We start from the raw sequence: 24,013 nt of genomic DNA on the forward strand, positions 1-24,013 counted from the left end.
GGGAGATTGCAGGCAACTGCAAGACTAATAATAGACACAAAAAGCTGGAGTAACTCAGCAGGACAGGCAGCATCTCTGGGGAGAAGGAATGTGTGACGTTTCGGGTTGAGACCCTTCTTCAGGCTGGTTAGGGATAAGAGAAACGAGAGATATAGGCAGTGAGGCGGAGAGAAAGTTTTGCAAAAAAGTAATGATGGAAAGCTGTTTGTAGGGTGAAAATGAGAAGATAGTGTGACTTGGGTGGGGGAGGGATAGAGAGAGAGGGAATGCCGGGGCTACCTGAAGTGGGAGAAATCTATATTCATACCACTGGACTGTAAGCTGCCCAAGCGAAATATGAGATTGTATTCCTCCAATTTGCGTTTAGCCTCACACTGACAATGGAGACCCAGGACAGAAAGGTCTGTGTAGGAATGGGAAGGAGAATTAAAGTGTCCAGCAACAGGGAGATCAGGTTGGTTCATGCAGGTTGAGTGAAGGTGTTCTGAGAAACAATTGCCCAGTCTGCGTTTGGTCTCCCCGATGTATAAGAGTCCACATCTTGAACACGGATACAGCAGATGACGTTGGAGGAGGTGCAAATGAACCTCTGCCTAACCTGAAAGGGCTGTCGGAGTCCCTGGACAGAGTCAAGGGAGGAGGTATTGCAACAGATGTTACATCTTCTGCAGTTGCAGGTGAAGGTTCCTGGGGAGAGGGTGGTTTGGGTGGGAAGGGATGAGTTAAGCAGGGGGTTGGGGAGGGAACGGTCTCTGCGGAAGGCAGAAAGGGGTGGAGATGGGAAAATGTGGTTAGTGGTGGGATCCTGTTAGAGGTGGCGGAAATTTCGGAGGATTATGTGTTGTACGCGACGGCTGATGGGGTGGAAGGTAAGGACATCGGGGGACTCTGTTGCGACTAGGTGGAGAGGGAGCAAGGGCGGAACTGCAGGGTTCAGAGGGGACACGAATGAGGGCCTTATCTGTGATGGGGAGGGGAACCCCCGTTCCCTAAAGAATGAGCACACATCTAAGATGTCCTAGTTTGGAACACCTCATCTTGGGCGCAGATACGGCATTGACGGAAGGCTAAGGACTAGGGGGACTCGTCTGCAGTTCCTTCTTACGCAAGACTAATAGAGTTGTCATAGGGGATATTAATTTTCCCAATATAGGCTGGGGCTGTCATAGTGCCTTGGCCTTAAACGGGGTGGAATTTGTCCAATGTGTTCAAGGTTTCCTCAAGCAATGTGGATAGGGCCCTACAAGAAAGAAGGCAAAGCTCGACATACACTTAGGAAATTGAGAAGGGCAGGTAAATGAAATGTCAGCGGGCGAGCCTTTTTAGACAACAACCACAGTTCTATTAGCTTTAAAATAGTAATGGATAAAGACAGGGCAGGCCCCCCAAAAATTCTGAATTGGCACAACGCCGACTTTGATGGTATTAGACAGGAACTTGATCAAGTTGTTTGGAGTAGGTTGTGCACGGACAAGAGGAAATCCAAAAATTGGGATGATTTTAAAGGTGTGATTGGGAGTTCAGGGCATGCATATTCCTGTTGGAACGAAGGGCAAGGCGGGTAAGGAAGCGAAGATGTTGAACAAAATTGAGACTTTGGTTAGGAAAAAGGAGGCATGGGGCAGATATAAATAAGCAGTTGAATCAAGTGTAACTGTGGAGGAGTTTCGGGAACTATGAACCATGCATAAAAAGGAAATCAGAAGGCTAAAAAGAGAGTGGGAAATAGCTCTGGCAAATAATATTAAGGACAATCCAAAGAGATTATATATGTGCATTCAGGGAAAGAGTGTAACTAGAGACAGAATAGGGTTCCTCAGAACTCAAAGCTGTCATCTCTGTGTGGAACCACAGGAGTTAGGAAAGGTAGTCCATTCTGGCTGTAAGCCAGGGGGCACCACTGCTCCAGGCCGGTGTCCCGTCAGTCCAGGGCCGTCGGTTAACCCGGCAGGTCAGGCAGAGTTGAGATTGAGATTAGCGCTTCTCCACGCTGGCTGAAAGCCTGGGACTGCCACTGCTCCGGGCCGGTGTCTCAGCAGTCCAGGGTCACCCCGGACAATTCTGGCCGCCCTCAGACAGGGATGGAACACTCGGGAGGAGACGGTCCAGTAGCAATTCAACAGTGCTTGCAGCACCGGAGACCCAGGTTCGATCCTGACTACGGATGAAACGCAGGTCTGTACACACGCAGCAGTTCAGCTGCCGAGAATGTCTCTCCGCCGGTCCAATCTCTCCGTCTCCCACTCGCATCTGCCCTCTCTCTCTCACTGTTACACCCCGCTCTCCCGCTACCTGGCGTATTGTGTGAATAAACATAGAAAATAGGTGCAGGAGGCCATTCAGCCCTTCGAGCCAGCACCGCCGTTCATTGTGATCATGGCTGATCGTCCCCGATCAATAACCCGTGCCTGCCTTCTCCCCATATCCCTTGATTCCACTAATCCCTAGAGCTCTATCTAACTCTCTCTTAAATCCATCCAATGATTTGGCCTCCACTGCCCTCTGTTGCAGGGAATTCCACAAATTCACAACTCTCTGGGTGAAAACGTTTTTTCTCACCCCAGTCTTAAATGGCCTCCCCTTTATTCTAAGACCGGCCCCTGGTTCTGGACTCGCCCAACATTGGGAACATTCTTCCTGCATCTAGTTTGTTCAGTCCTTTAATAATTGTATATGTTTCTATAAGAGTCCCCTTCATCCTTCTAAACTCCAGTGAATACAAGCCTAGTCTTTTCAATCTTTCCTCATATGACAGTCCCGCCATCCCAGGGATCAATCTCGGTGTGAACCTAGGCTGCATTGCCTCAATCACAAGGATGTCCTTCCTCAAATTAGGAGACCAAAACTGTACACAATACTCCAGATGTGGTCTTACCAGAGCCCTATACAACTGCAGAAGAACCACTTTACTCCTATACTGAAATCCTCTTGTTCACTGCCTGCTGTATCTGCACGCCAACTTTCAGTGACTGGTGTACAAGGCACTGCACCTCCCCCTTACCTAACCTAACCCCATTGAGATAATAATTTGCCCTCTTGTCTCTGCCACCAAAGTGGATAACCTCACATTCATCTATATTATACTGCATCTGCCACGCATCTGCCCACTCACTCAACCTGTCCAGGTCACCCTGCAACCTCCTAACATCCTCTTCACAGTTCACACTGCCACCCAGCTTTGTGTCATCTGCAAACTTGCTAGTGTTGCTCCTAATTCCCTCTTTCAAATCATTAATATATATGGTAAACAGTGCGGCTCCAACACCGACCCTTTCGGCACTCCACTTGCTACTTACTGCCTGCCATTCTGAAAAAGGACCCGTTCACTCCTACTCTTTGCTTCCCGTCTGCCAACCAATTTTCTATCCACGTCAACACCCTACCCCCAATATCATGTGCTCTAAGATAAGTATTTATACAGTTTATACAGCCAGACGAATGACCTTTGACAAATCCTATGATTCCTTGCGTTTTTCGAACTCGCTTATTGTCTATACCTATCGACTAGTGTTAGATGTCAAGACATTTTGATTTGCATCTTTTCTTTGAAATGAGTGGCTGGCAATTAATGACAGGCTTTTGAGGTAGAAAACAGAAAATACTGTGCACAATTTGTCCAAAATCTCTGGTCTAATAAGCCATAAAATCTCCCTTGGTGGTCTGGTTTGGCTGCTTATTCATTTTGTTAGCAAAATTGAGATGCGCACATGATAAAATTCTCACAAAATTGCAAAGGGTAATCTTTGAACTACAGCATCACGTTTGTGTTTTATGAAACATTGCGGTTATAGAATTTGCTGCAAATATACAAAATATACACCAACAGGGGAAAGCAAATTTATTTTGATACACAACACTATGAGTAAAGTAAAATATCTCACATTGGTAGAGATGTTATTTTCCTACCAAAATCTTTAAATATTAGCAATAGAATAACCAAATTTCAACTTTATGCCTTTGCAGCAAATTACAGTGCCGCAAAGAGCTTCAAGATGCAGACATAACACCACACCTTAAAGCCACAGGCTAACTTGCAGGTAAAACAGCACACAGGAGAGGTTAAAATTTTTAAGTGCATTTGCTAAACACCATAATAGCAATTACTATACAAGACTTCTTTCTAGCAGTCACATCTATGTTAGAAGATTAAATTCATGTCTCTGATTCAATGAAGAAGTATAGAATCATTCAGAGATCACCTTCAGAAATGCGATTGGAGTGGGTGAGTGGGGTTGGCTCTATTATTCTAATTCTAGTTTTTTCACCAAAGTTGGTGGCCTATGCAATGCATTCTCAATATGCTGAGAAACAGTAGAAACTCAAGTAAAGTTGTTCCAGACTTTTCATGAATTCCGGTACCTAAGGGATATGAATCATTAAACTTTGAATAGCAACCTGGATTTAATTTTACTTCTCGGGCGCGATTTACTGGCCCTCAGGCCATTCAAAGTAAAAAATCAGAGCACTGATTAATTGAGGCATCACCACTGAATGGCAGACAAATGCACAGTAGGGGTTGGAAATTAACAGAAATATTAAAAGGACTTTTGAAGCCTCCTTAAAAAGATACAGTCTACTTTTCCTTTCCTGTACACCATTCCCATATGATTTTTGTGCTCCAGCTCTCTTTTGTTATTGGCAACAGGGCACACCAAGAGTCAGTGTGGTTGGCGATCGCCTCCACCTCACAAATTCTGGGATGATTGGTGTTGGTGATGAACTCCTGACCTCCCCCTCCTGAAATGGAAAAAAACTATCATTTCCAATCGTTTTTTTGGTTAATGAGATGGACCATTTTTGTATGCCTGCTCCACCTTTCTCTAAAAATTGACTAATCATAATTACAAAATTGAGGGATGATGTCTTTCTATACTCCTCAGAATTGACCAATGCCTTTGATGAGTGGGAAAGATAACAGCTGTGTCATCTGAAAATTTCTGCAAAAAGCAGCTGTTGGTGTTATATTGACAATCCGCTGTGTAGATGGTAAACAGGAATGGAGCCAGCACAGTTCCTTGTGGAGCCCCTGTGCTGCTCATGATGGTGCTTGAGACATTGTTCTGTAGGCGCAGAATGTATTGAGCAGTTCTTTCAGCTACAAGGCAAATTTCAACTTTATGCCCACTGCAGCAATATTAAGTGGGAAATACTTACATAAGATACCACACTTATGCATCATGATAACTACACTCCTTAAAGCCACAGGCTAACACTGCAGGTAAAACAGCACACAGGAGAGAGTGAAATTGATTTAAGTGTTTATTTGCTAATACACAGCATAATTTCAATTACTTTAACACGGAACATCTTTCTAGCAGTCACATATATGTTAGAAGAGTAAATTCATGGGAATAATTCAATGCAGAAGTATAGAATCATTCAGAGACCAAAAAGAAATGCGATTGGAGTCTCCGTACTCTAACAGCTAACTATTATTCTAATTCTATGTTTTATCACCAAAGTGGTGGTGGGAAATATGCAATGCATTCTCAATATGGAACTGAGAAACAGGCTACAAACCCAAGTAAAGTTGTTCCAGACTTTTCATAAATTCAGGGTACATAACTAAGGGATATGAATCATTAAACTATTGAATAGCAACCTGGATTATAATTGTACTTCTCCTGGGGACAGCGATGTTACTGGCCCTCAGGCATATTCAAAGTAAATAATCATACCTACTTTGATTAATTGAGGCATCAGAGTAGTTCAATCCGCATTACAAATGCACAATACTAACATGGAAATTAACATGGGAAATGCATAAAAGTGTCTGTTTGAAGCCATTCCTATCACTAGAAAGCAAATTTCCTTTACTTTTGTTAATGCATTCCCAATTTGATTTTTGTGCTTCTTTGTCGTCTCTTTTGGTTATTGGCAACAGGGCAGTTTCAAAGAGTCAGTATTCTGTTCTGTATCGCATCATATTTTTTACAAATTCTTGGGATGATCTTGGAAGAGGTGATGAACTGCTGACACACTGAGAGCAAGTGGAAAAAAACTTGTGCATTTCCAATTAGATTTTTCTCTTAATTTTATTTTCCCCCCACCTTTATTTGCCTGCCTTCATTTTCCTTTCTCTACCAAATTCTGACTAATCATAATTACAAAATTGAGGGATGATGTTTTTCTATGCTTGGGATCAGAACAGAGCAATGCCTTTATGGGTGAGAAAAATAACATATTAACCACTACAGTTCCATTTGTCCCAGTAGCTGCAATGCTATTGAATACATATCTGTAAATATACTCTAATACACGGAAACAAAGTAATTGGCACAAACTGTAATTCTATACAAGATTATTGCTATTTATGCTTTCTGTGAAGCACATACATATATCTACTTACATAAAGCATACAAATGATGGTTGTTAGGTAGCAATATACATGACCTAATGCAAGTGTTGTCAAAGAAGCTGTTGCATTTATTACACACATTTCAGTAAATTCCTTTGGCCTTCAACTCATCCTGCACTCTTGCCAGATAGGTTGGATCTGGATATCCAAACCTAAAAAAACAATTCAATTGGTCCGCCAACAGATAATTTTTCAGACATTATGTGACCACAGAATGTAAACACCAAAAATGATATAAACCTTCCTAGATTGTTTATTTATTTATTTATTTGTTTGTTTTTCCGGATTGTATATTCATAGCAGGGTGAGAATTTTTTGCTCATCTCTAATTGGCCTATGAGGTGATGCAATGAGTCACCTACAACAAAGTCACTTGCTTGGCCATTTCAGTGGCATTTAAGTGTCAACCACGTGGGTCGATCTGAATTGATATACAAGCCACGCCAGGTAACATAGAAACATAGAAAGAAACATAGAAAATAGGTGCAGGAGTAGGCCATTCGGCCCTTCGAGCCTGCACCGCCATTCAATATGATAATGGCTGATCATCCATCTCAGTATCCTGTACCTGCCTTCTCTCCATACCCCCCGATCCCTTTAGCCACAAGGGCCACATCTAACTCCCTCTTAAATATAGCCAGTGAACTGGCCTCAACTACCTTCTGTGGCAGAGAATTCCAGAGGTTCACCACTCTCTGTGTGAAAAATGTTTTCCTCATCTCGGTCCTAAAAGATTTCCCCTTATCCTTAAACTGTGACCCCTTGTTCTGGACTTCCCCAACACCGGGAACAATCTTCCTGCATCTAGCCTGTCCAACCCTTTAAGAATTTTGTAAGTTTCTATATGATCCCCCCTCAATCTTCTAAATTCTAGCGAGTACAAACCGAGTCTGTCCAGTCTTTCTTCATATGAAAGTCCTGACATCCCATGAATCAGTCTGGTGAACCTTCTCTGTACTCCCTCTATGGCAAGAATGTCCTTCCTCAGATTAGGAGACCAAAACTGTATGCAATACTCCAGGTGTGGTCTCACCAAGGCCCTGTACAACTGCAGTAGAACCTCCCTGCTCCTATACTCAAATCCTTTTGCTATGAATGCTAACATACCATTCGCCTTCTTCACTGCCTGCTGTACCTGCATGCCTACTTTTAATGACTGGTGTACCATGACACCTAGGTCTCGTTGCATCTCCCCCTTTCCTAATCGGCCACCATTCAGATAATAGTCTACTTTCCTGTTTTTGCCACCAAAGTGGATAACCTCACATTCATACTGCCTACAGTGAGCAGAGGGGAAGTATGAAGCATATTCCCTTCTGTTTAAACGGACCATCTCCAACATAGGGAGATGTTAAAAAGATGGTTAAAAAAACCCCCGTAGAACCAGCCAATTTCCCGCCACCAACATTCTCCTCCACCTAGCAGAACTGGTCATAAGGTCATAAGTGATAGGAGTAGATTTAGGCCATTCCCCCATCAAGTCTACTCTGCCATTCAATCATGGCTGATCTATTTCTCCCTACCAACCCCCGTCTCCTGCCGTCTCCCACAACCTCTGACACCTGTACTAATCAATAATCTATCTATCTCTGCCTTAAAAATATCCACTGACCTGGCCTCCATAGCCTTCTGTGGCAAATAATTCCACAGATTCACCTCCCTCTGACTAAAGAAATTTATCTGCATCTCTTTCCTAAAAGAATGTCCTATAATTCCAAGGCTATGACCTCTAGTCCTAGACTTTCCCACTAGTGGAAACACCCTCTCCACATCCACTCGATCCAAGCCATTCACTATTCTGTATGTTTTAATGAGGTCCCCCCACATTCTTCTAAACTCCAGCGAATGCAGGCTCAGTGCCGTCAAACGCCAATCATAGGTTAACTTACTCATTCCTGTAAACCTCCTCTGGACCCTGTCCAGAGTCAGCGCATCCTTCCTCCGATATGATGCCTAAAATTGCTCACAATATTCCAAATGCGGCCTTACCAGCACCTTATAGAGCCTCAGCATCAAATCCCTGTTTTTGTACACAAGCCCTCTTGAAATAAATGCTAGCATTGAGTTTACTTTCTTTACTACTGATTCGACTTGCAGATTAATTTTTTGGGAATCCTGCGCCAGCAGTCTCAAGTCCTTATGCACCTCCAATTTCTGGATTCTCCCCCCGCTTAGAAAATAGTCTATGCCTTTATTCAACAAAATGCATTACTGCACACTTTGCTGCACTATATTTCATCTGCTACTCTCTACCCACTCATCCAAGTCCTTCTGCAGAGTCCTGGTCCTTACTCTCAACAACTTATTTGACTCCTCACACTTCCTCCAAATCCAAGGCGTAGCCATGGGTATTCATACGGCCCCGGCTATGCGTCTTTGTACGTCGAACAATCCCTGTTCCAGGTGTACACTGGCCCCATCCCCGAACTCTAACTCCGCTGAACAGGGCTACATCCTGCACCCATGCAGAATTCACCGACTTCATTAATTTCACTACCAATTTCCATCCTGCACTCAAATTCACTTTTACCATCTCCAACATCTTCCTTCCGTTTCAAAAAAGTCGGAAGAAGTCTCGACCCAAAACGTAACCCATTCCTTATCTCCAGAGATGCTGCCTGTCCTGCTGAGTTACTTCAGCATTTTGTGTCTACCTATGAAGTATATTCATCAGTATGTTAAAGTAGAATTTCTCTGAACATGTGCTGAAAATGCCTTTGATTTCCAGTAGATTTTTTTTTTAAAGGATAACCCAGTTAAGTGTAGAGCTAAACCTGCTATCCAAAGACATGGGAGAGATTTGACCTCTTCATGGAATTAACATGAAGAGTTAAGTGTACTATAACACCAAAATAATGCATGCCGATAAAACCTTGGCAAGACAGATTAAAACTGGGAGATGGAAGCTAACCAGCTATAATTTGATGCTTGAAATCCAGCAATCAGAACTGATGTCCAGCAGCAGCAAAGGAGCTGACACTGAAAAAGATAAATCTGCAAGTGCATCACAGTTGAGAGGTCAGCTATTCAATCAGCTTTCGTTTCGCAAAGTGCTGCACTGATTTAAACACCAAGAGTAGCCGAGTAGAAAAAAGTGAAGACCAGTGAAATCAAGTCAGCAATTTAAAATGCAACTGTGTACAGTTCCAAACTGACAGTAAAACAGAGACGAGAGAAGCCTCCTTTGGTGCATCTCTGCTGTGCAAAACCTTCATTTTGTAACAAAATGGACCTTTCCAAACATTTTCACAATGTACAATCTACATTCTGGTCATCTATTGGACAACTACAAGGGATGAGTGATGAAAGGGACGGGTGGTGCCGTGGCGTAGCTGGTAGAGCAGCTGCCTTACAGCGTTAGAGATACAGATTCAATATTCACCTCTACTGCCGTGTGCGTGGAATTGTACGTTTTGTCGACCATCCCAAGGACGTGGGAGATTATATTTAGCCTGCGCAAATTGCTCCTGGTGTGTAAGGAGTGTGTAGAACCAACATGCGGGCAGGTGATTGATGTTCGTTGGGGACTTAGTGCGGCGAAGGCCCTATTTCCGTGCTGTATCTCTAAACAAAACATGCTTTTTATCAGTCCAATTAAAAATACCACCTTTCACTAAAACAAATTATCCAACGTGCTTGAACGATTTGGCAATGGTGGAAAACGAGCAGAAGAGGGGAAAATACCCTCAGCCATTTATTTAAAGTGAATGGGCTCCAGCAGTTCACAAATGACATTCCTTATACCCATCCAAGAGACCATTTGTGAAACATTTGAATGCCAGATAGATGATAAATTGATTCACTTTGATACCATCCTTACCCTGATGCCCCTCCGTGTGTGCTGGTTTTATGATGAATATCATTCCATGTTACCACATTGCTTCTTCCGGTGGTACTAGACGTTCCAACAGTGAAGATCAGTCTTTGATTGAAAGCTCGTTGCAGGAGTTTAAGCACCTTTTTCCCCTCAGGATTGTTTGGTAAATATGCAGTACGTGTTGTACCATGATACTTCTGGCCGGGCTGCGGATGCTCTTTCTGCGAGTTGTACAAAAAATATTACAAAATTAATAATGTCATCACAAAAATAAAACACAACTCCAGTTCCAAATTATTAAACACCTCAACATGTTTATTCAGTGAACAATCAAACCAAAAGATTCTGGAAATCTCAAATTTGATTCCTGGTTTGTATGACTCAATTAACCTTCACCGGCAATTGTTAATTGTTAGCTAATTAATCATCAAATACACCCCCCACACCCCCTCTCTTCCCTATATCCCAGCTGGATGCTCATCCTTTTCTAACATATCCCAACCACTTTTCTCCCTACTTCCACCCATATCCATTTCTCTGGCTTCACTTGTCACACCTCTCATAAGGTCATATGTGATATGATTAGAATTAGGCCATTCGCCCCATCACGTCTATGCCATTCATTCATGGATGATCTATCTCTCCCTCCTAACCCCATTCTCCTGCCTTCTCCCCATAATCTCTGACATCTGTACTAATCAAGAATCTATCTATCTCTGCCTTAAAAATATCCACTACTTGCCAATCACAGCCTTCTGTGGCAAAGAATTCTGCAGATTCACCACCGTCTGACTGAAGAAATTTCCCCTCATCTCCATCCTATAAGATCCTTTCATTCGGAGGCTATGACCTCTAGTCCTAGACTCTCCCACTAGTGGGCACATCATATAACCATATAACAATTACAGCACGGAAACAGGCCATCTCGACCCTTCTAGTCCGTGCCGAACACGTATTCTCCCCTAGTCCCATATACCTGCGCTCAGACCATAACCCTCCATTCCTTTCCCGTCCATATAACTATCCAATTTATTTTTAAATGATAAAAACAAACCTGCCTCCACCACCTTCACTGGAAGCTCATTCCACACAGCCACCACTCTCTGAATAAAGAAGTTCCCCCTCATGTTACCCTTAAACTTCTGTCACTTAATTCTCAAGTCATGTCCCCTTGTTTGAATCTTCCCTACTCTCAGTGGGAAAAGCTTATCCACGTCAACTCTGTCTATCCCTCTCATCATTTTAAAGACCTCTATCAAGTCCCCCCTTAACCTTCTGCGCTCCAAAGAATAAAGCCCTAACTTGTTCAACCTTTCTCTGTAACTTAGTTGCTGAAACCCAGGCAACATTCTAGTAAATCTCCTCTGTACTCTCTCTATTTTGGTGACATCCTTCCTATAATTAGGCGACCAAAATTGTACACCATACTCCAGAATTGGTCTCACCAATGCCTTGTACAATTTTATTACATCCCAACTTCTATATTCAATGCTCTGATTTATAAAGGCCAGCACACCTTTATAAATCAGAGCATTGAATATAGAAGTTGGGATGTAATGTTAAAATTGTACAAGGCATTGGTGAGGCCAATTCTGGAGTATGGTGTACAATTTTGCCTAATTATAGGAAGGATATCAACAAACATCCTCTCCACATCCACTATATCCAAGCCTTTCACTATTCTGTATGTTACAATGAGGTCCACCCTCATTCTTCTAAACTCCAGCGAGTACAGGCCCAGTGCCGGCAAACGCTCATCATAGGTTAACCTCTCCTCTCCTATCTCACAGCCTTTTGTCTTTTCATCTCAGACAATAGACCAGTGATCTGCCAATCAAACTCCCTTCACCTGCATTCAGTTATCTATCACTCACCAGGCTTTATCCTGCACCTACCTCTCTTTCAGCTTTCGCCCACTATTACAACCTACTACTACTACTATTACGAAGGGTCCAACCTGAAACATCGCCTATCGGGGTTCTCCTGAGATGCTGCCTGACCTGCTGAGTTACTCCAGCAATTTTGCTATGTTTTTATAACCAGCATCTGCAGTTCCTCTGTCCAAAAAATGCCACACACTTGTACAGAATATTTTGTTTATCCAGAGTGTCACTCTGGTTTGTGCAGTCCTGGTCACCCCACTACAGGAAGGTAATGGAGGCTTTGGAGAAGGTGCAAATGAGGTTTAACAGAGTGCTGCCTGGATTAGAGTGCATTAGCAATAACGAGAGAAACATAGATTGTTTTCGCTGGAGCATCAAAGGTGAAGGGAAATCTGATAAGAGGTATATCAAATTATGAGAGGCAAAGATAGTAAAGACAGAACATTTTTGCAGAGTGGAAATATTTAAGACTAAAAGGCATGGCTTTACAGTCAGAGAAGGAATGTTTTAAGGAGATGCACGGCACACATTTTGTTTACCCAGATTGTGGTGGGTGCCTGGAATGTGCTGCCAGGAATGGTGGAGCAGATGAAAGAGTGGAGCTTTAGAGACTTTTACATGACCATGCAGGGATTGGAGGAATATGGATCAAGTGTAGGCAGAAGAAATTAACGGCATCATGTTCGGCATTGACATTGTAGGACAAAGTGCCTGTTCTGTGCAGTACTATTCTATGTTCTGTTTGTAGAACACCACAAGACAGTTCAGACATGGATGGCTTTCAGCTGTCTCTTTGACTGAACAAACCATTACCCACAGTCCTTGAAGACCTGTTATCAATCACAAATCAAATTTGCTTTTAAACCTTACTAATGAACCTGCATCATCATAATAATAATAATAAATTATTTTTGGGTGCCTTTCAGGAATCTCAAGGACACCTTACAAAGATTAACAGGAGTAAAAAACAAATAATCAGAAAAAAAATAAATAATAAAGACATCACAGAAACATAAATTAAAAACAGAATTCAGTCCAAAAACAAAAAATCAAAAACACAACGTGAAAAAGAGACCAGCGGCAGCTAAAGCGTGCCAGCGTCCACGCTCCCTTCCGACAGCCATCTTGGACAAAGACTAACAGGATTACTTACAGACAAAAAAACAAAAAAAAATCATCCCCCCACAATGAATACCACTGTGGGGGAAGGCACAATGTCCAGTCCCCAACCCCAAGTTCACCCAAAGTCAGGCCTATTGAAGCCACCGCAATTGCCTCTACGGAGGCCCGATGTTCCTGGCCGTTCTCACCGGGTGATCTTGCCCCGGCATCGGGAGAGTCCTCTCAGTGGGCCACCTGGAACGGCCGCTTCCTAGCTGGGGACCGCAGCTACCGAAGCTGACAAGGCCGTGCCGGTTTGGAGCTCCCAGGCTTCGGATGTTGAAATCAGCGCCGCCCGCTGCGCTCCGCAGACCCGCAGCCCGGTGTCGAACACGGCGGTCACAGCTCACCGGAGCTCCAGCGCGTCGATCCAGCGCGGCGACCCAGGCAAGGCATCGCCCGCTCCACGACAGCGTCCCAGCGCTGTGCCGCCACCGAGGCCGAGGTGCTGGGCGGTCCCCGCAAGGAAACGGCGCTCCAAGCCCACTGGTAGACCACGAGGACGGGTCGACTGGGCAGCCTGGAGAAAAAGCTGCCTCACCGACCAGGTAGGGACCTAGAAGTAAAATTGCCCCCTACCCCCCACATTAAAAAGTCCATTTCTCCAACGGACGAAACACAGGACTTACTAAAAACTTTTTTAAAAAGGCGAAGTAAACGGAGGGCTGCTGGTTAGCAGCCGCTCCCCAAAATGGCTCCTCCTCCTTCATCATGACACTTTCCTCAACTTACCCATGTTTGTTTTTCACATTACTTGAAAATGTTTTGCAACTGCGGACTTCCAGACCAGACCATCCCACACATTGTGAATGACTGCCCACTGAGGCTTTTCCCTGGGGGCATCAAAGCCATCCACCCAGTAACTGATGCTGTCCTGGCCTGGATGTCTACCCTTGATCTACAACTTTAGGCTGTGCATGCCATACGCAAGATGACGACTTTGAAAATATCACCTATTTACTAATCCTACCACTGGACACAATTACTGTTTTTTTCTACCACAAACATTCTTGATTTTGACTACTTCCATCAAATTTCTTGGCGTTCTCTACTTCAAGGAGATAAATCCCACCTTGTCTAGTCTTTGCACATAACATTACCTCATGCCTAGTGTCTATAGCATCTTTCTTCTGCTCCATCTCCAGGACATTGACCATCTTCAGTAAGTGTGGTGCCACTTGGAGTTCAATGCAATACTTCAGCTCAGAACGAAATAACATTCTCAGAGCTTCCTAGATGGTACATTCTATTTCTCAACTAATAAACCCAAGAAATCATCGGCCTTCTCAACTTGTCCTGCATTTTTAAATGAGTCTGAAGAGTCAGGACCCAAAACCTATTTCTTTTCTACAGAGATGCTACCTGACCCGTTGAGTTACTCCAGCTTTTTATGTCTATCCTCTGCCATTTTCAAAGATGAGTGTATGTACATCTGGGCCTTCTGTCCACTAGAATACATTCCAACTGTGGTATTAAAGGGGCATTATCATCATACTTACATATTGTTAATATATGTATTTTATTTGGCATGTTGGAGTTTAACAAATACATTTGTCAAATATTCAACATCTCCCAATTTGCTCCACCACTTCAAAAAATTAATCACCCTTGTCAAAGTAGGATGTTTGTTTAATAAATTCGTCGACCTCCAATTAATGGGCAATAATTTTAAAATACCATTTGGAATTTTTGTTTTAAATTCCTCAACTAGAGCTTTGAAAACTTAAATCCCTAACTACTTTCACAGGCAAAACTTCTCCCCCAAGCTTCCCAGCAGTCAAAAACCTTCAGGGCCATCCCAACACGACATCTAAGGCTTTCCGAGTTCAAGAGATCAGCTTATTCAGACCTTTGTGTCTCCACCAGGTGAGTGCAGGCAGGTTGGACAGCAGGCAGGGTACTAGGCAAGGGTCATCTGGATTGAACTATAATAGGTTGCATGTAATTTGACTAAAACTTTAACAATATTAAGGGGACCTACATCTTTAGAAGATTGAAGGGGGATCTTATAGAAATTTACAAAATTCTTAAGGGGTTGGACAGGCTAGATGCAGGAAGATTGTTCCCGATGTTGGGGAAGCCCAGAACAAGGGGTCACAATTTAAGGATAAGGGTGAAATCTTTTAGGACCGAGATGAGAAAAACATTTTTCACACAGAGTGGTGAATCTCTGGAATTCTCTGCCACAGAAGGTCGTTGAGGCCAGTTATTGGCTATATTTAAGAGGGAGTTAGATGTGGCCCTTGTGGCTAATGGGATCAGGGGTTATGGAGAGAAGGCAGGTACAGGATACCGAGTTGGATGATCGGCCATGATCATATTGAATGGCAGTGCAGGCTCGAAGGGCCGAATGGCCTACTGCTGCACCTATTTTCTATGTTTCTATGTTTAGGCCTTTGATGCCAAACTGGCATTTTTCCATAGTATTGGATGTTGATCCTATTAGTATCCAAAACCACTTTTATTTTTTATTTTTTTATAAAGCTACAACCGAGTACAACAGAGAGTTATCAGTGAACCTGGGACATTTAAAGGGAGCATAGGAAATGGGCCCAATGTTCCCATTGACTAGAAACCAGATGTGGAACCATTAATATTTCCAAATGGATTATCAGAATTTTATAAACCATTTCAATTAAATATGGAATGTAGTCGATGCTGTCTAAACACTAGAATCAGACTTTAAGTGATTTTTTACCCCCAAATGCTTTAATGTGCTAGGCATCATAGAACCGAGGAACTGTTTGCAAATTATAACAATGAATACAAGAAGAATTATTATTTTAAATATGCAATTGATAAATCGTAATTACAAAGGATTATGTGAAAGTATTAGGTACATGAAGATTGTTGATCAAACGAGATTTTAATAATGGTAAAATAACTTAAAACAAACTAATCTTTTCCTATTACTGCGAGTCAAATGTCAAAGTTATGAGCTGCATCCCTGGGAGTCACTGAGTAAAATTAATAAAATCTGTCCAATTTCAGGCACTGCACTTTGGGTAGAACAAGGAGATTTGGGGGGGAAAAAGATAAGAGACTTTGATATACAAGGTGAGATAGAAAGAAGAATGGATAAACTGATTTTCTTCAAATAGTAACGGCCAAGATAAGATTTATTTCAAGATGTTTAAACAACTTCTATTTATACAATACCTTTACTATGCCCAAAACACAATAAAATGGGAACATTATCAAACTAAATAAAAAATGTCAGATGATACATGAGAAAAAATGACCAAAAGGTAAGTTCATAGAAGTATATTTGAAGGACATTCATTAATCTGGAAAGATTGACGCAGAGGTTAGGTTTTAGGAGAGATTGACAGAATGCAAGGCCTTGGCACCTGAAGGCACAGCCTCGAATGGAGCAGCAAAACATTGAGATATGTAGTTGCTCAGAATTGATACATATTCCAGAACATTGAAGGATCGAAGGAAGATATGACACAAAAAGCTGGAGTAACTCAGCGGGACAGGCAGCATGTCTGGAGAGAAGGAATGGGTGACGTTTCGGGTCGAAACTCATCTTCAGACTAAAGGTCACGGGATAGGGAAACAAGAAATATAGACGATTGTGTCGAGAGATAAAGAAGAATGATTGAAAGATATGCAAAAAAGTAACGATGATAATGGAAGCAGACCATTGTTAGCTGTTTGTTGGGTGGAAATGAGAAGCAGGTGCGACTTGGGTGGAGGAGGGATAAAGAGAGAGGGAATGCCATGGTTATGAAGTTAGAGAACTCAATATTCATACCACTGGGCTGTGAGCTGCCCAAGTGAAATATGGGATGCTGTCGTTTCAATTTTCATTTAGCCTTAGTGGGAATAGGAAGGTGAAATAAAGTGTTTAGCAACCGGGAGATCAGGTAGGTTCAGGCGAACTGAGCAAAGGTGTTCAGAGAAACATTCACCCAGTCTATGTTTACTCTACGAGACTCCCTCTTTCTCTCCCTCCCGCCACATCAGCTTCTCGTTTTCACCCAACAGCTAACAATGACCTGTTTCCTTTATCACCTTTACTCTCAACATCGTCTATTCTCTCATTTCCGTTACCCGTGACTTTCAATCTGAAGAAAGGTCTCGACACGAAACGTCACCATTCCTTCTCTCTAGAGATGCTGCCTGTCCCCCTGAGTTACTCAGCTTTTTGTGTCTATCTTTGGTTTAAACCAGCATCTGCAGTTCCTTCCTACACAAAGGATTGAAGGAGATTGCGGAGAAAGGCAGACTTGACACCATGGAGAAATCGGAATGCAGGGGATGAAAATAAGCAGTGTAATAGATAAATCTGGAAGTTATAAAGATTTGGATGACGAATAGTTGAGGCTAATCCTCCTCTGTGAGAAGGTGCAACAGTGGAAAGTAAGCAGTTTCGAGACGATGTGGATATGAAGGATTAAAACTGAAATCAAAGCAAAATGCAACAAGCAACATTACAAACAGTTCAATTCAGTTTCAAAAAATTATTAAATATAGATATAAAGTCAATGGAAAGGAGGTCAGAGAGTGCTATGGCATCCTAAGACATTGGTTTCAGAGATTCCAATTTGGACGAAAATTCTGATCATCCGCCCTTGTCCAATAGTGACAGTGGAGCATTCAAGGTGGTGACGCTAGGTAGGATAATCTCTAATGTACATGGAGAAACCAATGTCATTTTTGTGATGACCTTTCTAAGGGAAAGTATGTATGTGTTAAGGACAGACTTGAGAACATTTTGGTGAAGGAAAATGGAGCCTCTAAAGATAATTCAAATGTCCATGATCAGGAAACAAGTGGTGAAAAAGTGACATTCATTGCTTGACAGAGTTCTGGAAAACAAATCTTATAGCAACTTTCAAAGAGGGTTGTTAACTGCTTGGAAGAAGGAAACAATTCCTGAGACCTTGGTATATACTGATGAGTGTGGCTGCATGGATTGTTGTTCAATTTAGCTAAAGCAGACTTGATAAGGCAAATTATCTGTCTGCTGTGTCCTACTCCATAATTCTGTAATTACACACCTTTAGATCAGAATGATGTTGCCAAAGCAGATCAGCTACTCACCGCCTGAATGCCATCTGGTATTATGTAGTGTATCTCAATGGCGTCATATTTCTCATAACCAGGAAGGTGCATTGACATGCTCCTGTGGGTCATCCGGCCACCATCAGGTTGGTTACCCTTTAACTCGCCATACACTTCTCCACACACAGGGCAGGCAGACTTAGTTGTAAAAGCCTGGTCTATGCAGTCCTTACAAAATGAATGTTTACATTTCAAGGTTTCTCTTATTTCAATTTCTTCCAAACAAATAGGACAGGTTTTGTCCTCATCCATTGGTTTACTTGTCATGACATCTGAATTTGAGGCAGGTTTGCATTCTGGCAGTAAAGGCTGCCTTCTGTTTGAATCTGCTGCACTGCCTTCAGATAAGCTTGATTGTAAATTATCTTGTCTTTTATTACGATCCAAGGCAGCTTCTGCTTTCTTAATATCCATGGGATTTCCAATTAAGGAAAGTTCTGTATCCTTATGAAAAACCAAGATGTTTGGAAATTGATTTTGGAGAAATGCTTCAACTTGTTTAATTGTTGTTCCTCTTCCTAGAAGATAAGGCTCTACAGTTTTCATGTTTAGATTTGTAGCAATTTTTTGATAGAGATCGATAAATTTTTCTGTTGCAATATGACATGGTAATTTACTGCTATTTTGTATGAACTGTACAGCTGTCTGTTTTCCAGATAGGGTTGTTTTTTTGAAGACGTCAAATTCTCGCTCTATTTTTTGCAGATGGCTGCTGAAAATCACTTCAATGTAGGTCAGAATTATTGTATTCACTGTTACCGTTGCTTCTTGATATGGAGAATTCAGGGACGCATAAGGCATCGTAGTTTCTGTTTCGGGAAACCTTGCCGATCCTGTGCCAGTATACTTTGCAGCAGCACATCTTGCAGCATCTGTTCCAGCGAGCTTTGTAGATTTTGCACCAGAAGATCTTGTGGACAGTGTTCCAGAGGGTCTGGTAGATTCCATGTGAGCAGAACTTGGGAACTTGGAACCAGGTACCCTTGCAGATTTCAATTCAGAGGACATTGCGGTCTCTGCTTCAGAGGATGCACCAGCTTCTGCACCAGAGGACTTTGAAACGCCTGTTCCAGACAGCCCAATTTTAAGCTTCATCAATTCAGTATGAATTTTATCAATCTTCTCAAATGAATCAATAACTTCATAACTTTTTACACCTATTTGACACTTTCCAAATCCTTTGCTTAATTTTATGATACCCAATGCCTCATTTTCCTTGTCCTTAAAGATGCTTAAATCAATGATTGCCCTGACTTCAGGAAACACCTGCAAGAAGTAAAAAAATAAAAATAAATATACAATTTTAATTATTGTACCATTTCTTGAGTTATCTTGAGCAGGCGTAAAGAAATAAAAGTGTAAAAATCGCCCCATGGAATCCTAATTCCCATATGACACTTTCTACCATCCACCAGAATTGAAGAAAGAAAACAAAATATATAGCCCCTTACCTAAATTAGAACTACCGGTAATGAGTTTCCACTAAAGCAACCCATCCATTGGAAATATATACTTTCGTTCAGTATGAACACAAAATGTTCAGATATTGCACATATGTTAATTCATTCAATAGATTTACTGGCAAGTGCAAGTGGAATTCCCTGCCACAGAGGGCAATGGAGGAGAAATCACTGGATGGATTTAAGAGAGTTAGATAAAGCTCTAGGGGCTAGTGGAATCAAGGGATATGGAGATAAGGCAGGCATGGGTTATTGATTGGGGACGATCAGCCATGATCGCAATGAATGGCGGTGCTGACTCGAAGGGCAGAATGGCCTCCTCCTGCACCTATTTTCTATGTTTCTACGTTCTATGCAGTTTACATTGTCCTTTCCAAATTGCCTTTGAGATAATGGGCAGCTATTTTAAACCACTGCAGTCTATGTAATAAAAGTATTCTCAATGATGTTGGGAAGAAATTACAAGATTTAGTATCAGTGACAGTGAAGGAATGGCAACATATGTCAAAGTTAGGATGGTGTACAACTCGGAAGAAGATCTGTAAGCGATGGAGTTTCCTCATACCTGATTATGACGATGATAATGATGATGACATGTATAAAGTTACAAGACTCATGGATGCAAATTTAAATCCAGTTAATTTAAATGATCTGTAACCTCTAAATTGTCAGATGGAAACAATCTGGGTCTAAAATGACATTTGGGAAGAAAATTGCAATGGCCTCTATATAACTTCAAACCCACAGTAAAGTGGTTTCTTCTTCATTACCCTCCAAAATGGTTTAACGAGTTATCCTGCTGTCCTAAACCACTACACTACACTATGGGGCTGCAGAGATTTCAGCTGCCAGATCCCCACAGATGCTCAAGAGGAGAAATTAAAATGATGCAGTGACTTTAGCAGTGACATCCACATCCTGTGAGAAAATAAGTGTTTTGTATTGACCAAAATGCAAGTTTGTTATACAATTGGATAAGAACTGATTCTCTTCCACTTCAAGGTAAACAGAACAGAGACAAACGAGAAATAAATGCACATCTAAGCAGGTGGAGCAATCATAAAAATAAAGCACAATAAAATTGAATCAACTGACTTCTGTAATGAGTTTTCCTATCTGTGATTACTGCAAACTAGACTAAACAAGAGTCAAATAGTCTTCTGAAGAAGGGTCTTGATATATATATATATATATACACACACACACACACACTTAGATATAGATAGATAGATAGATATCGATAGACAGATATATATATATATATATATGATTTCAATGTCTTTCTTTCGAAGCAGTGAAAACAAATTGTTTAGAGAATATATATATATATATATATATAGAAAGTGTAAGAAACAATCCAAACAATCCCCAGACAGGTTCAATGAACATTCAGTGCAAGTCAAAATTGGCAAAGGTAACATGTTTGCCTTCTGAGAATGGTCATTTAGGAGTTCAAGTAGTTTCGTTTGTCAGCTTAAAGTGTTAGGTAGCATGCAGGTCTTTGAATTAAGGACAAGCATTCGTGTATTATTTTACCACTGAAGGACATTTTAAAATTGACATTATACCACAATAACGGGAAGGTTGACCAAAAGTTCGACCAAAGGATAGGTTTTAACGATGAAAGCGGGATTGCAAGTTGGAATGACAGAGCTCGGGGCCTAAGAGGCTGAAGGTACGAGATGTGTCTGCGGCTGGGAATACTGGAGGAACAACAACAACAACGCAGCAACGTTAAACAAATCATAAAGGGCAAGATAACAAAACGAAGGGCGTCTTAAATAAAAACTACTGGACCATAGTTCGCAATTATTACGAGTTATTAAAACCGCAACCGTAAGAAAAACTGCATATCGAAATTGTTGCTTTTAAGGCCATTATTGTGCATATTAAAAAATGACAAAACCCAGCACACCTCCATTGGAAGCCCTCGAATTGAGCAGGACTCCATTGACAAAGCGCAGCGCAGCCCAGCGCAGCCCCGGCCTCTTCCGCCTTCCCCCTGCCCTGCTCAGCCCCCTCTTCAGCCGCAGATTGGACCTTGCTCGCCGCTCTGCGCCTTCCCCCACTCGCCAATGGTGGATCTGCCCATCAGTCACTCGCACCAGACTCCGGGACAAGAGAAGCTGATGCATCGTTCAAAGAGCACATCTATTGCTTTCGCTTTCAATTTCTGGGAACCAAAGATCCTATAGCAGAGGATCTTTGCTGGGAACTGGGACACGTGTGAAATCAATTCATTGCAGCTATTGAAAGATAGGAAACACTTTCTTCAAAATGCTGAATTCAGTCTCTCAACGGAGAAAGAGAAATACAAAAGACAGACACAAAAAGCTGGAGTAACTCAGCGGGACAAGCAGCATCTCTGGAGAGAAGGAATGGGTGAGGTTTTGGGTCTAGACCGAAACATAGAAATTAGGTGCAGGGGTAGGCCATTCGGCCCTTCGAGCCTGCACCGCCATTCAATATGATCATGGCTGATCATCCAACTCAGTATCCCGTACCTGCCTTCTCTCCATACCCTCTAATACCCTTAGCCACAAGGGCCACATCTAACTTCCTCTTAAATATAGCCAATGAACTGGCCTCGACTACCCTATGTGGCAGAGAGTTCCAGAGATTCACCACTCTCCGTGTGAAAAAAGTTTTTCTCATCTCGGTTTTAAAGGATTTCCCCCTTATCCTTAAGCTGTGACCCCTTGTCCTGGACTTCCCCAACATCAGGAACAATCTTCCTGCATCTAGCCTGTCCAACCCCTTAAGAATTTTGTAAGTTTCTATAACAGTGAAAATATTCGCTGAGCTTCAGGCTTGTCATAGTGATACATAGTGAAACATCACCCATTACTTCTCTCCAGAGATGCTGTTTGTCCCGCTGAGTTACTCCAGCATTCTGTGTCATCCTATCTTCGGTGTCAACCAGCATCTGCAGTTCCTTCCTACACAAGATAAATACAAAGACTCAAGTGTATAAAATCATGAGAAGAATAGATGCACAGAGTATCTTGCCCAGAGTAGGTGAATCGAGGACCAGAGGGCAGGTTTAAGGTGATGGGGAAACGATTTAATAGGAATCCGAGGGGTCACTTTTTCACATAAAGGTTGGTAGGTGTATGTAACAAGCTGCCTGAGGAGGTAGTTGAGGCAGGGACTATCCCAACATTTAAGAAACAGGTACATGGATACATGGATAGGACAGGTTTGGAGGGATATGGACCAAATGCAGACAGGTGGGACGTGTTGCTTGGACGTGTTGGCTGGAGTGGGCGTTGGGCCGAAGGGCCTGTTTCCACACTGTATCACTATGACAAGCCTGAAGCTCAAAGAATATTTTCACTGTAATTAAGGAAGGGCCAGGAGATTGGACAGCAAAAACTATCCACCAACAGTGCACACTGCTACATATGGTGCACAACGATTCTGAAATTGTCCGTGAATCTCTGCCTTTCTACGAGCTCTATATTTTCACGCTGACAGGAATATTTATCAAATCCAACTTTATTTTTATACACAAAGTGCTGAAATAATTCAGTGGGTCACTCCGGCTGCGCCTGTAGTTACTGCAAAACACCACCATGGTCTTAAAATATGTATACAGTTTCATACTCTCAGGATAACAATATCAAAATTCCACATTCATTAAATATTTAGAGATTAAAATGTTTACAATGTTTCACTTATTACAATTGTGTGTTGATTTCACGCTGTAAAGTTACTGACTTACAAAAAAAGACACAAAGTCCTGTAGTAACTCAGCGGGTCAGGGAGCATCTCAGTAGGTGAAGAGAGAGGGTGGATAAAAGCGTCAGACGAGAAGGTGGGGGTACACAAAAATGCTGGAAAAACTCAGCGGGTGCAGCAGCATCTATGGAGCGAAGGAAATAGGCAACGTTTCGGGCTGAAACCCTTCTTCATGAAGTTGGGGGTGTTTGTGGGTTAGTTGACTAAAATTGGAAAATTCTATATTCATTCTGCTAGACTGTAGACTTTACATTAGACTTTTGAGATATAGTGTGGAAACAAGTCATTCGGCCTCAGAGTCCGCGCCGACCAGCAATAGCCCATACACTAGCACTATCCTATACCAAGAACCAGTTTTACAATTTTTTTAATTAACCTAGAAACCTGTACATCTTTGGAGTGTGGGGGAAAACCGGATCACCCGGAGAAAACCCACGGGGTCACAGAGAGAATGTACAAACTCCGTACATTCAGTTCGAAACTAGGTCTCTGGCACTGCAAGGCAGTAACTCTACCACTG

At 42.2% G+C, this 24,013-nt stretch overlaps 1 protein-coding gene across 2 annotated transcripts; it reads right to left on the reverse strand.

Annotated features, from left to right (window-relative positions):
• Positions 1-6,433: 6,433 nt before the first annotated feature.
• On the reverse strand, positions 6,434-21,815 carry si:dkey-3h3.3 (uncharacterized protein LOC100144568 homolog). Of its 2 annotated transcripts, none has more exons than XM_055633864.1 (4): positions 21,668-21,815; positions 18,272-19,558; positions 10,179-10,396; positions 6,434-6,510 (listed from the first exon to the last, which is right to left on the reverse strand). In XM_055633864.1, exons 1-4 carry the CDS (start codon positions 21,701-21,703, stop codon positions 6,441-6,443), a joined length of 1,611 nt encoding a protein of 536 aa, XP_055489839.1. In that variant the 5' UTR covers positions 21,704-21,815; the 3' UTR covers positions 6,434-6,440. The 2 variants fall into 2 exon arrangements, with proteins under 2 accessions (XP_055489839.1, XP_055489847.1); XM_055633872.1 differs by lacking the exon at positions 21,668-21,815 and adding an exon at positions 21,550-21,569.
• Positions 21,816-24,013: the final 2,198 nt, after the last annotated feature.

This window comes from Leucoraja erinacea, chromosome 1 (assembly GCF_028641065.1).
Source record: "Leucoraja erinacea ecotype New England chromosome 1, Leri_hhj_1, whole genome shotgun sequence".
Lineage (NCBI taxonomy): Eukaryota > Metazoa > Chordata > Chondrichthyes > Rajiformes > Rajidae > Leucoraja > Leucoraja erinaceus.

Bases quoted from the DNA above. Each gene is read 5' to 3' on its own strand.
- si:dkey-3h3.3 (XM_055633864.1), bottom strand. From the start codon at position 21,703: ATGGAGTCCTGCTCAATTCGAGGGCTTCCAATGGAG. The intron at 19,559-21,667 runs GTGTGCTGGGTT...TACTTCTTGCAG, and splicing joins TTCGAGGGCTTCCAATGGAG to GTGTTTCCTGAAGTCAGGGC. The intron at 6,511-10,178 runs GTAAGGATGGTA...TTGTTTTTTTAG, and splicing joins ACACACGGAGGGGCATCAGG to GTTTGGATATCCAGATCCAA.